The sequence below is a fragment of the Furipterus horrens genome, unplaced genomic scaffold (assembly GCF_987537825.1).
Source record: "Furipterus horrens unplaced genomic scaffold, mFurHor1.1.pri manual_scaffold_8, whole genome shotgun sequence".
Taxonomy (NCBI): domain Eukaryota; kingdom Metazoa; phylum Chordata; class Mammalia; order Chiroptera; family Furipteridae; genus Furipterus; species Furipterus horrens.
In genome coordinates, this window is record NW_028327178.1 from 27165520 (window position 1) to 27181112 (window position 15593).

General features: G+C 36.3%; 1 protein-coding gene across 1 annotated transcript in view; it reads right to left on the reverse strand.

Annotated features, from left to right (window-relative positions):
• Positions 1 to 15593, reverse strand: part of KIAA1328 (KIAA1328 ortholog) — a 255457-nt gene that overhangs the window by 87171 nt on the left and 152693 nt on the right. The window contains exon 7 of the mRNA XM_090285632.1: positions 3396 to 4069. Coding sequence (XP_090141758.1) covers positions 3396 to 4069 — 674 coding nt within the window. The remainder of the gene's footprint in view (positions 1 to 3395; positions 4070 to 15593) is intronic.

Consider the following 15593-nt stretch of genomic DNA (forward strand, 5'->3'; position numbering starts at 1 on the left):
GAAAGCTATAAGCAGGCCAACATCTGAATCATAGGGCTGCCAGAAGGTGAAGAAGAAGAACAAGAAATCAAAAAATTATGTGAAAAAATAGTGAAGTAGAACTTTCCTAACTTGGGGAAGGAAATAAGACTTACGGATCCAGGAAGCACAGAGTTCAAAAAAAACTAGCTAGGGAGAACCACACCAAGACACATTATAATCAAAATGTCAAAAATTAAGGATAGAGAATCTTAAAAGCAGCAAGAGAGAAGAAGAGAATTACATACAAAGGGGTTCCAATTAGACTATCAGCTGATTTCTCAAAGGAAACTCTGCAGGCAAGAAGGGACTGGCAAGAAATATTCAAAGTAATGAAAAGCAAAAACCTACAACCACAATTACTCTATCCAGTGAGCTGTCATTCAGAATAGAAAGGCAGAGAAAGGGCTTCCAGGACAAAATAAAACTGAAGGAGTTCATCAGATCCAAACCACTGTTATATGAAATGTTAAAGGGACTTGTTTAGGAGAAAGAGGATCAAAACTATGAACATTCAAATGAAAACTGTATCACAACAACCAACAACAGAAGCTAGGGAATTGAAACAAAGGCAGACTAAGTAGGCAACAAGAGTGGGAAAAGAATTATAGATATGGGGAACATTTTGGGGGGAGGTCAGCAGGGAGGGAAAAGAGGGGAAAGGGAGGGAGATGGTACAGGAATTAAGAAGCATAATAGGAGGGAGTGCAGTAGATGGGAAGATGTTGAGAAGAATTATATGCACAACCAATGGGTATAGACTAAGGGGGGGGAGGGCAACTGGAAGGAGTGGGTTACTGTGTGGAGGGGAATAAAGGGAAAAGAAATTGGGACTACTGTAATAGCATAAATAATAAAGCATATTAAAAAGAAAAAAACAATAAAATACTTAGAAATAAATTTAATCAAAGAGATGAAAGATATGCATATTAAAAACTCTAAGAAGCTGTTAAAAAAAAGGAATTGAGAAAGACACAAATAAAAAGAAAATATTTTATGTTCATAGATTGGAAGAATTAATATTGTTAAAATGTCAATGCTAACAAAAGCAATCTATAGATTCAATGCAATCCTTGTCAATATTTCATTAGCATTTTTCACATAATTAGAAAAATTAATCCTAAAATTCGTATAGAATCACACAAGGCCCCAAATAAACAAATAATCCTGAGAAAGAAGAACAGAGCTGGAGGTATCACCCTTCCTAACTTAAAACTATATTATAAAGCTGGAGTAATCAAAACCATAATGGCATAAAAACAGAAACAAAGACCAGTGGAAGAGAACAGAAAGCCCAGAGATAAACCCATGCATATATGGTCAACTAATCTTTGACCAGGGTACCAAGAACACGTAATGGAGAAAGGATAGTCTCTTCAATAAATGGCGTTGGAAAACTGGATCTTCATATGCAAAAGAATGAAACTGGACCACTATCTTACACTACTTACTAAGAATTGATTAAAGACTTAAATGTAAGACCCGTAAAGTAAAACTGCTACAAGAAAACATGAGGGAAGAGCTACTTGACATTGGTCTTGGCAATATTTTTTTGGATACAATACCAAAAGCTTGGGCAACAAAAACAAAAGTAAACAGGTGATGCTAAATCAATCTAAAATGCTTCTGCACATTAAAGAAAACAATTATTAAAATGACAAAGTAACCTACGGAATGGGAGAAAATATTTTACAAACCATATATCTGATAAGGGATTAATATCTGAAATATATAAGGAGCTTACACAACTCAATAAAAAAAAACCTGATTAAAAAATGGGCAGAGAACCTAAAAGATTTTTTTTTTTCCATAAGATTTAGAAAGGCTTAACAGGTATAGTAGTCCCTCGCTATACCGCAGTTCATATCGCAGCCTCACTGTATCGCGGGATTTTAAAAAATATTATATTTAATTATTTATCGCAAATTTTTCACTATATCGCAGGATTTTGTGGTACTGTATACATATGTTGTTAAATTTACGTAGGTTTAAGAGTGTAGAATATGTTTAAGAACATAAGTAGTGTTTATGAAAGTGTGGAAAAGGTTAAGGGAGCGGGAAAGGTTAATAAGGGACTGGGAACGGTTTATAAGTGTGTAGGAAGGGTTTATAAAGCCTTAAAAATATATAAATACTAAAATAAATGTAAGGTTCCTACTTCACGGATTTTCACCTATCACAGGGCACGGGAGGTCTAGAACGTAATACCCATGATAAGTGAGGGAATACTGTACAGTCTCCCCTTCCCCCAATCCATGGGGAATACTTCCAAGACCCCTAATGGGTGCCTGAAACTGCATATAATATTGAACTCTATACTGTATATATACATGTTTTTCCCCTTATACATACATACCTTTCCACTTAAAGGAAGCACTTTTGGCTTTTCTTTGCCATGTCCGAACTGCCAGCATCATTACTTGTGCTTTGGGGCCAATATTAACTAAAATAATGGTGATGTGAACACAGCACTGTGACACCATGACAGCTGATCTGATACCGAGATGGCTGCTGACTAACAGGTGAGGTGTGTATACAGTGCAGACACGCTGGACAAAGGGGTGATTTATGCCTGAGTGTGATGGAGCAAGATGGCGAGAGATTTCATCACCCTACTTAGAACAGTGCACAATTTAAAACTTACAAATTGTTTATTTTTGAAATTTTCCATCTAATATTTTTGCACTTGAAATTTATTTTTTAAAAAGACATGACTTTTATTGTTTTAAATGACTTGTCTGATTTATTGCTAATTTTGTTTGAATAAATTAAGACAGCAAATTTTATGACTCTGCATGTAAAACTAAGCTGACCTATATAATATTAAAATAGCAAATTAGCTTTTCTTAGGGAAGCGTTATTAAGGGAAGGGCAGTTTAAATGTAAGTTCATAAGAATTGATTATTGAAGAGGAAAAGGTTGAATTTAGAAGGCTCCCATTATTGTTATATTTTATATTATGATGACTAGATAAAATACGGAATGATGACAGCTACTCATACTTTTTTACAACCAGATTCCACACCCTGAAACCTCAAGCTTTAACTTAATGCCTAATGTTCTCTACAATGGTATCAAATAGCAAATGATTTTGCGTAATGGTGATATCATTTTAAAATACTGTCTTTGGAATCCAGCAAAAATTACACTGGACTGCTCAGAAGTAAATATTCTAAGCTAACATTTTGGAAGACAAGGTAATCTCTCAAGTCATCCAAAGATGACAGTGGAGTTTACTTAGTAGTCACAGTTTGTACGCATCCTGAGAAAGCCAAGAGGAGCCTCTACTCCTGCACCTTTGTTACAGGAACACAGCAGCCACTGGATCCTGTGTTCTCCCCGCTGCAGGCACTGCTGAAAGCACAGGGAGGACTCACCAGTTGTAATCTAGCCGAGACTGATGAAGCTGCTGCTGTTTTAGGAGTAGCTTTGTCTCCTGCTGGGCCAGCAGATGCTGAAGGCGCTCCTTTTCAATTTCCAGCTCCATTTTTTGAAACATAAGTTGCTGCCTTCTGTTTTCTGAGAGCTGCTTCTTGAAATCAGTTTCACTGGGTTGCAGTAGCCCTTGGCCATGCATCAGGGATGTCCAGGAAAGCCTGCAGTAATGGCATGATTCCGGGTGTGTCTTGGAATATTGAGGGGCCATGTCTGTAGGATGGCTGACATGAACATGATCTGCATTTTCAGAAAATCTATGGCCACAGCACAGTCCTGATGAGGTAGGATGAAGATGCTGGCATTCCTTCATCTTCAGTTCCCCTGATGGAACTTTCTCTGTAGGGACTGCACCTCCTAGTTTTTTCCCTGGGGATCTGTAATCATATGTTTTGGTCTCTAATGGCACCCTGTCTAGATCTTCTTTGGGATAATGAAGGGCTGCTGGTTTCACAGAATTATTCCTGAACTCCACAAAGGATTCTGAAGCTGAGTCCTGGTTTGCAGGCTTAGGCCTTTGCTTGGTTTGATAGTACGGCTGTGGTTTGGCCACACTCAAGTAGGAACCATCGAGTTCCATAGATGAAGACTGGAGAGTGCTTTTCCTGTTGAACGCCTAAAAGGAACCACAAGACCACTTGTCAAATAGGAGCTCAATGAAACAAGTTCTCTCTTTTGGCTTTTCAGAAATCAATGATATATTTTCACCAAAACAAAGCTGTTTTGTCTTCTTAAATAATAAATGTGAATATTTACATAGCTAAAGTGACACGTGCCACAAAGCTAAACCCATTTTCAAACAATCCTTAAGGATGAGAAAAATAAAGTGTTGCTTCTTGCTGCTTTAGCAAGATTTCAGGAGTTAAAAATAATGAAGGTTATATAAAATCAACTTTGATAAGAGGCAAAAGCATTATATGTTAGTATTTTAAAATGTTTAATTTTTGAATACTAAGCCAAGAAATCCATTTAGCCATCTTAAATACTCTTTGAAATACCCTGTGATTGGCCATTACACAGCATGAGATTTGATATAAAACCTTTCACCTAGTACTGAATAGGATGTTGCTACCAGAAATTTGATGAGTTTTTATAATACTTTTACAGCACACAGATAAAACCACACTTTCAACAAAATATGATTCTAATCAAAAGTGGTTATTTAAATACAAAACATATATAATTTCAGCTATAAACATAAGTGATTTTTCAATTAAGCTGTTCAAGTGATTATAGTCTGATAAAACTCAGGCAGAAAGGAAGCAGTTGCAAATTACTTTAGACCAACGAAGTGAGCTTTCCTAGTATTTTAGCCTCAAGCTTGTTCTACTAGGGAGAACAAAACTTAGTGGAGATCAGTAATTCTCAAACTTTAACAAGTATCAGAATCACCTGGAGGGCTTGTTAAATGTGAATTATGGGTTTCATCCCCAGAGTTTCCAATTCAGGAAGCCTAGAGCAGAGTAGAGGAATCTGCCTTTGTAATGAGTTGCAAGGTGATGCTGATACTGCTACTCTGGGACCACACTTTGAGAACCACAAGTCTGTACCATGTGATATCTGGTTTCTCTATCCCTCTTTAAGGACTGTTATGATTAGATTGGGTTCATTCAGGTAATCCTAGATAATTTCCTCATCTCAAAATCTTAAACTTAATCATATCTATAAAGTCTCTTTCACACAAAGTACTTTATACCATATAAAATGACATTCACAGATTCCAGGAATTAGGACATGGACATATTTTGGATGGGGCATTATTCAGTCTATCACAACTTCTTTTTAAATAACTAATTCATAAACATTTGTGACATTCATCTATTCTAGGGACACAGAATAAATAAATAATTGAGATCCCTAGCAGAAGGGGGAAAAATCCCACCAATTTGTTTAGCAATAGTTGAAAATGATGAACTGATTGATAAAAATGTAAACTAACAGCCCTGGCTGGTGTGGCTCAGTGGACTGAATCCAGGTCTGCAGACCAAAAGGTCACAGATTTGAGTTCCCAGTCAGGGCACATGCCTGGGTTTTGGGCCAGGTCCCCAGTTGGGGGTGTGGGAGAGGCAACTGATCTCTATATGTGTCTATTATCAATGTTCCTCTCCCTCTCTCTCCAACCCTTCCCTTCTCTCTAAAAATAAATAAATAAAATCTTAAAAAATATATCAGCAGAGATAGACAGCAATACTATTACAATGATTCTTAAGATTTTGAGTTTCTAAAGCAATTCTAAAGGAGTTCTATTTAAATTAGAATGAGCCATATCTGGGGAGAAGACTTGGTTGTCTTCAAAGAAGACATGCAATCCTGTACACTGAGCAGCTGCCTCTGGCAGATTACAAGCTACAGAAAAGGAACTAGTCCTAAGGTGAAATTTATGATAAACTACCTCATAAAATAATTAACCTTACTTTACACCTCAAAGGAAGTGTTAGTCCACATTAATCTTTCCTACTATGAACTTTAGTAGCACTTAACTGTCAACACAAATATTTAACATTTATCACTTGCTACTTTGTGCAGTAAACTATCTTTTTATAGAATTATTATATTTTAAAAATGAATTAATTTTTTTCTTGGTTCAGAAACGTTTAAAACTATTTTATATTCTCATATATTTTCTAAGACCTGTTTTATTAACATAACAATAGACAGTATGTATGTATTATTTTACATTCTAATTTTTGTTCCTTAACATTATTTATATACATGCATTTTTAGATAATGACATAGTTGACACTTATTTTAATGGCACTGACTTAAATTATTCACAAATGTCAGCTATTTGGAATATTTCCAAAATACTTTTTGATAGTTAACTTATGTTTTTGAGAGGTAGGACTTAATGATTTTGATGCATGCTTCACTCAGAGAACGCTGCTCTGCCAACTGGCTGATAAGTGACTGTGCCCAGTGGTAGGCTCCCATCCTCTCAGTGTACCCACTTTGTATATATCCTCCCCCTGTGTGTGGGTAGGACATGTGAATATGATATTACATGGCAAAAGGGATTTCTGGGATGTAACAAAGGCTCCTTAATCAGGTGACTGTGAATAATTCAAAAAAACAAAAAATTACCTGTGTAGGCCAGACTTAAACAGGTAAAACCTTTTAAAGAGGGTCAGTGCCCTCTCCAAGGTCAGAGATTCTCCAGCTGGCCTTGAAGAAATAAGCTGCTAAGTTGTGAGAGGGCCACTGAGAGGGTCGTATGGCAATGACCTCTGGAACAGAAGGCAGTTTCCAGTCAACAGCTAGCAAGAAAATGAGAATTTGCCATACAGATGTAAGAAACTAAATTCTTCCAGCAACCACGTGAGCTAGGAAGAGAACCTAGAACTCCAGCTGACACCATGACTGCCACCTTCGAAGACCCTGAGCAGAGGACCCAACTGAGTTGTGCTGCACTCAGACCCTCAGAATCTGAGAGATAATAAATACACACTGTTTTAAACTGCAGTAAAGGGGTAGTAATTTGTTACACAGAAATAAAAAATTGATACAGCTTAATACTCAATTTGCCTGACTCTCAGTTTCATCAGTAAAGCAGGCTTATAAACAGCATCTACCTCAAAACTAAATGTGGCGGACAGGCAGTTATCATGGGCTCCAATTTATAAGGGTACTAATTTATCAAAGGGGAAAATAGCCTCATGTTTACCCAAATCTCTTTCAAGGAAAGCATTATGTGGGTATGTGTGTGGGGTGGGTGATGGTGGAGGTGAGATGTTCAGGGGGCATGTTCAGTTATAATAGACTAAATCTAAACTGTCTTCTAAAAATAATGAGTTCAGTAATCTACTTTTACTTTGCTACCATGAGGTTTGCAAGTTAGGCCAGAGTTGAATTGCTTAAATAATAGAAAGTTTCTTCCTATGAATGATGTCAGTCTTACACTAACATCTTGCACTGCCTCTTAGAGTTGTGCTGATTAGATAATTCATATAAAGTGCTTCTGATTGTGTATAACGTAAATTTACTATTCAAAAATGTTTCCTATTATTACTACTACTATTAATATAATCGATTCTCTGCCTTGACAATTTTGGAAGGAAGGGGCTATATTTAGCCCTCTGTATGTATGACACTGGGGCTCGCACAAAGTGTATTCTCAATACGGGCTGACTCCCTCAGCACAGTAGAAAAATTCAAGATGGGTTACGGGTTGCAGTGACAAAAGAATATTAGAATCCATGATTAGGCTATGAGGAAGACAGAGAACTGCCTGTTGAATCTAAATATAAGATATTAAGTTATTTTATTAGTAAAGGCAGATATTGTTTGGTCTTAAAAACATGTGTTTTTCTTTCTAGAGCTGCTTCATGCTCTCTGTGTGAAGTTTACAAAGGCAACTTCTTTTAGGTAAGTCTTAAAGTAATGACAAATCCCAAAATGCTGTCTCTGGCATATGGTTTTGATGTGAATTCTTCAAAAACACTAATTTAGAAACCAAAAGGTTTTTTTAAAACTGGAAGCATAATTTATATATAATAAAATGCACAGATCTTAAGTGAACAGCTTAATGAATTATTACATTTGCATATACCAATGTAATTATAGAACAGTTCCATTACCCCAGAAAGTTCCCTTGTGCCTTTCTAATCAATATCACCTCCTCACACTTGTAGAAGTAAGCAGGAGTTACCTGACTTCTCTGACCATTAGTTTTGTCTATGTTGAACTTCATATGGAATCATAAAGTATGATACTCTTTTGTGGCTGGCTTCTTAAGCTCAATATAATTTTTGAGCTTCTATGCAGTTGTGTGCATTAACAGCTCATTCTTTTTTATTGCTGAATAGTATTTCATTATGTGAATATAGCAGATTTATCCATTCTCTTAGTGGATTAGGTTATTTCCAGTTTAGAGCTATTATGAATAAAGCTGCTATTAATATTCTTATACAAGTATTTTTTTTTAAAAAACATATGCACTTATTTCTCTTGGGCAGATGGTAGGCATATATTTGACTTTATTAGAGTCAATAAGTTTTCCAAAGTGGTCACTATATTTTACAGCCCCATCAGCAAAGTAAGAGTTTTAGGTGCTTCACACTCACACTAACACTTGGTAGTGTCTTTTTGTTTTTAGCCAGTCTGGGGAGTGGGGTGGTGGTGGTGATGTGTGTGTGTGTGTGTGTGTGTGTGCGCGCGCACATGTGTGTGTGTGGTGTAGTGAGATCTCATTTTGTGAAGTGCTTGTTGAAACAAATATCTTTAAGTAATTCAAAATAACTTTTAAGGAGCAAAAATGCAAAATAAAAAATGAAAGTCAGGGAAGACACCTTTATGCAAATTGTTTCTGATGGGAGAACTTGGCTCTCCGTGATCGCCTTCACTGACCACCAAATGCTGGAAGTGCTCCCAGAAAATCTTGCATTTGGCTCGTCTTAACTCACAATTCGCTATGTACTATGCTAAATGTTTTACATAATCAGCCTATAATTCTTAACAACTCTGTAAGGTAATTATTATATTTCCCATTTTACAGATGAGAAAAATGAAGCTCAATCAATCAACACAACTTTCCCAAGGTCACATCAACACTATTCATGAGCCATAAGAATATGTCTCACTCCAAAATCCTTAGTCTTCCATTACTCCATGCTATAGCTTAAAACAAAAAACCATTTAATATGAACTAAACATAGAAAAGTGCGCAAAATATAATCAGCTTAGTGACTCATCACAAGGCAATGCTCATGTAACCACCATCCAAGAAACGGACCATTGCTTGTATGAAGAAGAGCCCTGACGGCCCTAGTGCTGACTACTCTCTCCTGTCCTCTCAAAGGGAATGACGGTGTCTTCACTTTTATGGGAAAAACTGCTTTGCTTAATACTTCCTTGCTTAAAGATCCATACTAGAGGTCAGGTTTATCGGTTTATTTTAAAAGTACAAATGGAATAACCTGATATCCATTCTTCTGTGTGTCACTTCTTTCACCCAACATTATATTTGTGAAGTTCATAATGGTGTTGCATGTGGATCTAATATGTTCATTTCCTTTTTTAAAAAATGATTTTATTTACTTATCTTTAGAGGGAGGGGAAGGGAGGAAGAAAGAGAGAGAGAGGAACATCAAAGTGTGGTTGCCTCTCACTCGCCTCCAACTGGGTATCTGGCCCACAGCCCAGGCATGTGCCCTGACTGGGAATTGAACCGGCTGGCACTCAATCCACTGAGCCACACCAGCCAGGGCTAATTTTTTCATTTTCAGAGCTACATTGCAGGGGTTCGCAAACTTTTTCTGTAAAGAGTCAGAAAATAAACACTTTAGACTTTTCTGTCCACACAGTCTCTGTCATAACCCTCACTTCTACTTTTATACTGTGAAAGCAAGAGAGTATATACAAAAGCAAGACTATTCCAGTAAAACCTTATTCATGGATACTGAAATCTGAACCATGTAATTTCCCCATGTCATGAAACATTATTTTTTCCCCAACGATTAATAAAATTAAAAACCATTCTTAGCTCACGAGTTGTATAAAACCATGCGGTGGGTAGGATTTGGCCTGCCATAGTTTGCCAACTGAACTGGATAATTACACTGTATGGTCTCCAATTAAAAATTTTATGAATATGCTAAGATATGCTCATAATCCAATAAGCAAACTGAACAATATGACTTGCAATGTGCTAATCTATTTCCATATTTTCTGTGTGATGACAATGAGTTATATCAAGTCCTTAATAAGAAATGAGCAGAATGATATTCAGCAGAAAAGCATGTAGAAATATATATACCTAGGTAGAAAAAACAAATTATATAAATTTTAAAAATGTTTAGACAGGAAAAGGATCTATGGATCACAAGTAGTGAAAAAGTTGAGTTTAAATGCTAGCAATATTAGGATTTTTCTTGTATGGATAGAAGGCCCCCACTCCTTGACTACATCTTGAAACTCTAGAAGTGGCAGAAATGAAGCCAATAAAGCCTTTGACAGGCATGCTATGGGAGTCACAGAAAATGAAGACCTTTTTTGCTTATGACAGAGTTGGAGCATAATGTTTCTTAACTTGGATAGATATAGACTGACTAGGTAAAAAAACACCAATGAGGTAAGTATAAGGTTTTTTTTTAAAAAAGTGTGAGACTTAGACACAATGAAAAATTTTCTGACAGTGAAAGTAAATTTCTGAGTTGGAAGAATGTTTTACGAATTTTTAAGATTACTTTTTAAAATATGGCATATTAAAAAAAAGACTTCTTGAAAATAAAGTTGATAAACATGTATGATATGATCTTGTATACATACATGCATGTACACACAGGGGTATAAACATTATACATGTACACACAGAATCAAATGGTAATCCAGGGTTTTCCCATGTTCTCACATGTTATAAATAACTGCAGTACTGCTTTGTGAAATACCAACAACAAGCAGTAATGTTTTGTAAGTTTCTGAAAATCATTTTTATAGGCAATCTCTGCTTTAGAGCCATAAGGAGAAATGTGAACTAAATTGCAGTTATTATTTCTTTCAACGGGTTGTTATTTCCTTTGCATGATGAGGAAGTGATTACTTACAATGCACTTACGAGTTGTTAAGCACAGGATTAGTCAATAGTACCAATAGGTCTTATTGGTATTCATTTCTCTGATGGCAAATAATAATTTACTATCCTGGCAAGCACTCTATTAACAATCCTTATATTCCCACCGATAGCCTTATAAGAATGAAAATCTCAATTTTGCAATTTCCAAATTTCCCCCTGTGCACTCCATTTTATTGAGAAGTCAGAAATTCAAGACCCAGATAAATATTTCTGAACCTAAATTACTGTGTGTGGGGCAGGTCATTGCATTACCCAGAACATTTGGAGTTAATGGGAAATAAGGCCCAGAACGACAGGCTGCATTTTTAAAGTCAGGCTTTCATGAACCAGTTGTCAGGCTGACAGAGGCTACATAATGCAACAGCTGCACGGAACGTTTTGCCAAAGCCTCATCCCAAATAAATGTTCATTCTCCCCAGTTCAATTAACTCTCATATACTGGCAGATTTTGCTAGAAGATCATCAAGGTAGATTACCTTCCAATGTTATGAACTAAATACTTACAGGTGTTATATCATCAGTTATAACTTACAAACTTTTGCATTTACTAAGACATCCAGGCAAATGAATCATCTAATTTATGAATTATTTATAAGAAATTCACAGCATGCTCCTGGCGTCATCCATGGCCTTTTCTAGGTCACATGACACCAATTAGAGCTGAATATTAAATTATTCAATAACCTGAACTCTCCTGTCATTTAACATATAGCTATCAATGCAGTAAACAAGTTAAATCTAATGGGCCCTAGAGGCTTAAACTTCTCCACAGCTCAGCAGCTGAAGCTGTGGCCCATCAATGGAAGAGAAAAATAACAGAATGCAGCAGTCAAACACATTTGCAAGGCTCTAATAACTTATTCTGGTTCCCATAGGGATTGTCACACAACTTAGAAATATTAAATCTAAAAGACATTAAAGTCAATAATTATGAGTTTTAAAAGAATATTGGCACACAATAACGTCTGACAGAAATCTGACTAGCAACAGATACCAAATGCAATACCCACTTTCAGGATATGTATTTGCATCACAGGTCTGCCAAAATGTTTAACAGTAGCTACCAGACTCAGAAAAGGTTAAAACTCATATTCTTTAATCATTACATTTCCTGAAAGTTGGAATTTGTTAAGTTGCTATAAAAATGAAAAGAAAGCACAGAATAACTGACAGTAGACTTGAATTTAGGTCAAAAGACCTTGATTAGAATTCCAGTACTGCTACTTAGGAATTCTGTTATTTTTGGCAAGTCATTTTAGGTCTCTTAGGCAGTTTAGACATTTCTAAAATAGGGAGTTGGATTTGATGGTCTCTATAGTTTATGCTATGTTTAAGAGCTGAAAAATCCAGGGATTGGGTTGTTGTAGCCTAAGGAAATGAGAGGAAAGAAAAGGGTTAGATGAGAAATTATACCAATCAGTAAACATTCTGCTATCAACTAATAGACCTATTGCAAAATTACTGAATATCTCTTGATTTAAGTTCCCCTAGCAAATCTGTGATTCACATCACTGCGTCATGTGACTACCATGCTTGAGAACTTAAATCATCATCTTAATTTATCTGGTCACTAAATCTGAAAGAGATACAAATGAAGAATAAATAACATGGATGTATAGTTGAGGCTAGGCCTAAATACTTTGATGAGATTTAAATATTTTTGATGGGGCGGGACAACCATTCATCACAGAAAAATGGCCACCCTCAGAGGCTAGCTCTTCCTTTGGGTCTCAAGATTCTTTAGAACTCTTAGTCATTTAATTATATAGTGCCAAATCCTGACTTAAAATTTTAGGACATTGTTTATTAGCCAGTGTAGTTTACTGGGGGAAAAAAAGATTTCACTTAGAAATAATTAAAAAATGAAACGAGTGATGCACTTTCCTGGTACTCAAATGCCCTAACTCCTTTTTCTAGCCTTCGAAATAATACTCAAGGATTCAAGCCCAGTTTAATACCACTTCCTTCCATTGTGGTTTCCCCATCCCCCCAGCCCAGAGTAGCGGGGCCTTCTCCTGGAGCCAGAAATTAACCTCCAACCTTAAACAAGAAACACTGACAAAATGTAGCTAAAAACATATTTTAGACAGTAGGCAACAGGTATTAGAGATTGTGATAGCTGAGAAAAAAGGAAGACAATTCAGTGAATCCTACAACAGCTTAGAGTTTCTGTGTGAAGGCAAATTCTGAATTGCAGTACAGAGGAGAAGTACAAATAGAGCTCCCAACATCTTACTGAGTTGGAGTCAAATTAGAGTTGGGGGAGGTGGCTAGAATTTGAGGGACTAAATATTCAAGTCAAGGAGCAAAAGGGTGTCCTTGGGTCTTTGACTGAATATCAATCTGTCTACGTGTAAAATGAAAACTCACGCGGAGCTCCAGGGAAAGAACAATTACAGGGAAGCTCCCAAAAGAACAATTCACAAAGCTCAAGAGAGGGGATTCATACCAGCCATAGTGGAGACGGCTCACTGAATATAAGGAGCATTAGAGATAGATCACAAAGGGCAACACCTTAGCTATGTGGCAAAATTAATCCTGGAGTAAAGGCTAAACTAGAATCACTCTAAAACAACTTAAAAATAGGTCTTGAATGGGTCAAATTAACCCAAAAGCAATCTTACTATTGGCCAGAACAAACCCCAAATTCTGTAAAGGACCAGAACACAATCCAGCATTCAACAATGAAAAAATTCACAATTAAACATTTAACTACTAGACAAGTGAAGACACAAAAATATAATGCATAAGCAGGGGAAAAAATCAATCAACAGAAACACAAAATAACAGAGATGATAGGATTCTCATGCAAGGACCTCGTCGGCAGCCGTCCGTCTTGAGAGACGATGGTGTAGCTTCTTAAGAGTCTATCTGCACCGCTGAGAATGGCTGTGCAGTCCGACTCGGGAGTGACATGGTATCTGTCTCCTCCCTTGTTGAATCGACATCTTGCGATGATGCTGAAGCTACAGAGCCTGGGCAGGGTAATATGGAGGGTCTGCTGTTGCCCATGCAGCAGACCCCCCCTCTCTTCGCAGCTGAAGGGTTCAAGGGAAAGACGGAGTCAATACAGCTTGGCTTCAGGTGCGCCGCAGGAGTTGCCGGTGTTGACTACAACGTCAAACCGCCTTAGGGACTCCGGCTCCGGATTTTCTGTCGGGGTTTACTCCCTTAGCCTTTCCCCTGAAGAGGTATGCCGCAAGGCAGCGGAGGTTTTTTGGAGTCAGAGTTTTCCTTCTCTGATGTGCCCTGACTGGGAGATCGAACCAGCGACACTTAGCTCGCAGGCCGACGCTCAATCCACTGAGCCAAACCAGCCAGGGCAAGGACCTAAAAGGAGCTATTATAAATATGTTTAAAGATATCATTGAAAACATAATGGAGAGGGACATGCAAAATATAGACTTTAGACATGAAATTATTGGAAAAGAGAAATATAGTATCTAAAATATAAATCTCACTTTATCCAATTTATGTAATTTTATAAGTATATTAGACATCAGCAGAAGGAAAGATCAGTAATCATAAAGATATAGAATGACAACTTGTTTAAAATGAAACAGAGAAAAAAAGATGTGTGAAAGAGAATATTGATAACCTTTGTATAGTATCAAACAATCTAACATTTATGTATATGTGTATTTTCATATACATTCATGTATGCACACATACATGTATACATATATAGTGTCAGATGCAAACAATGAGAGAGGAGCATAAAAACATTTGAAAAAATAATGACCTAAAATTTTTCAAATTTTTTGAAGAAACTCAATAAAACCCACAAGGGAAAAATACAAAGAAAATCACACTAATGTACATCATACAGCAACATACTAGTCATAAGAAAAACTCTCAATAGTAATCAGAGAAATGGAAACATTACAGACAGACAACAAAGAACTATGGCAGGCTTCTTATCAGAGCCTGCAAGCCAAACGATGATGGCACGGCCTCTTTAAAGGGCTAAAAGGACTGTCAACCTACAATTGTATAACCAATAAAAAGATCCTTCAGAAATGGAGAACCTTTTTTTTCTCAGAAAAATAAAAGCTAAGACAATTACTGACAGAAAACCAGAACTATACCAAATGTCAAAGAAGTTTTTCAGACACAAGGAAATGACACCTAATGGAAACCTGGACCTATTAAAAGAAATAAAATTGTTACAAATGGTGTAACTTAGTTAGAAATGATAACTCAGTAGCTAAATATAAAAGATCTTTTTCTCATTACTGAATCTCTTTAAAAGCTAACTGATCACTTAATGCTGTAATAATGTAAATGTATTTAGAAGCAAAATGTTTGACAACAATAGCACAAAGGATACATGTAATATTACATGTAATAGGTATGTTATTGTATTAACACTTTTAATTCTTAATCAAGCCTACTTTTAAATTCTGAATTTGTATTATTAAATTATAAAAATAATACTTATTTATTTAAACTTTTAATTTGCATAGAGTGAAACTTGTTTCACTCGACTTTTTGGTTAGGAAAAGATACCCTTTTTCTGAATGCAGAAATAGTTTACCAAATGATGATCATGGAAGTAGTTCTGAAGAAATGA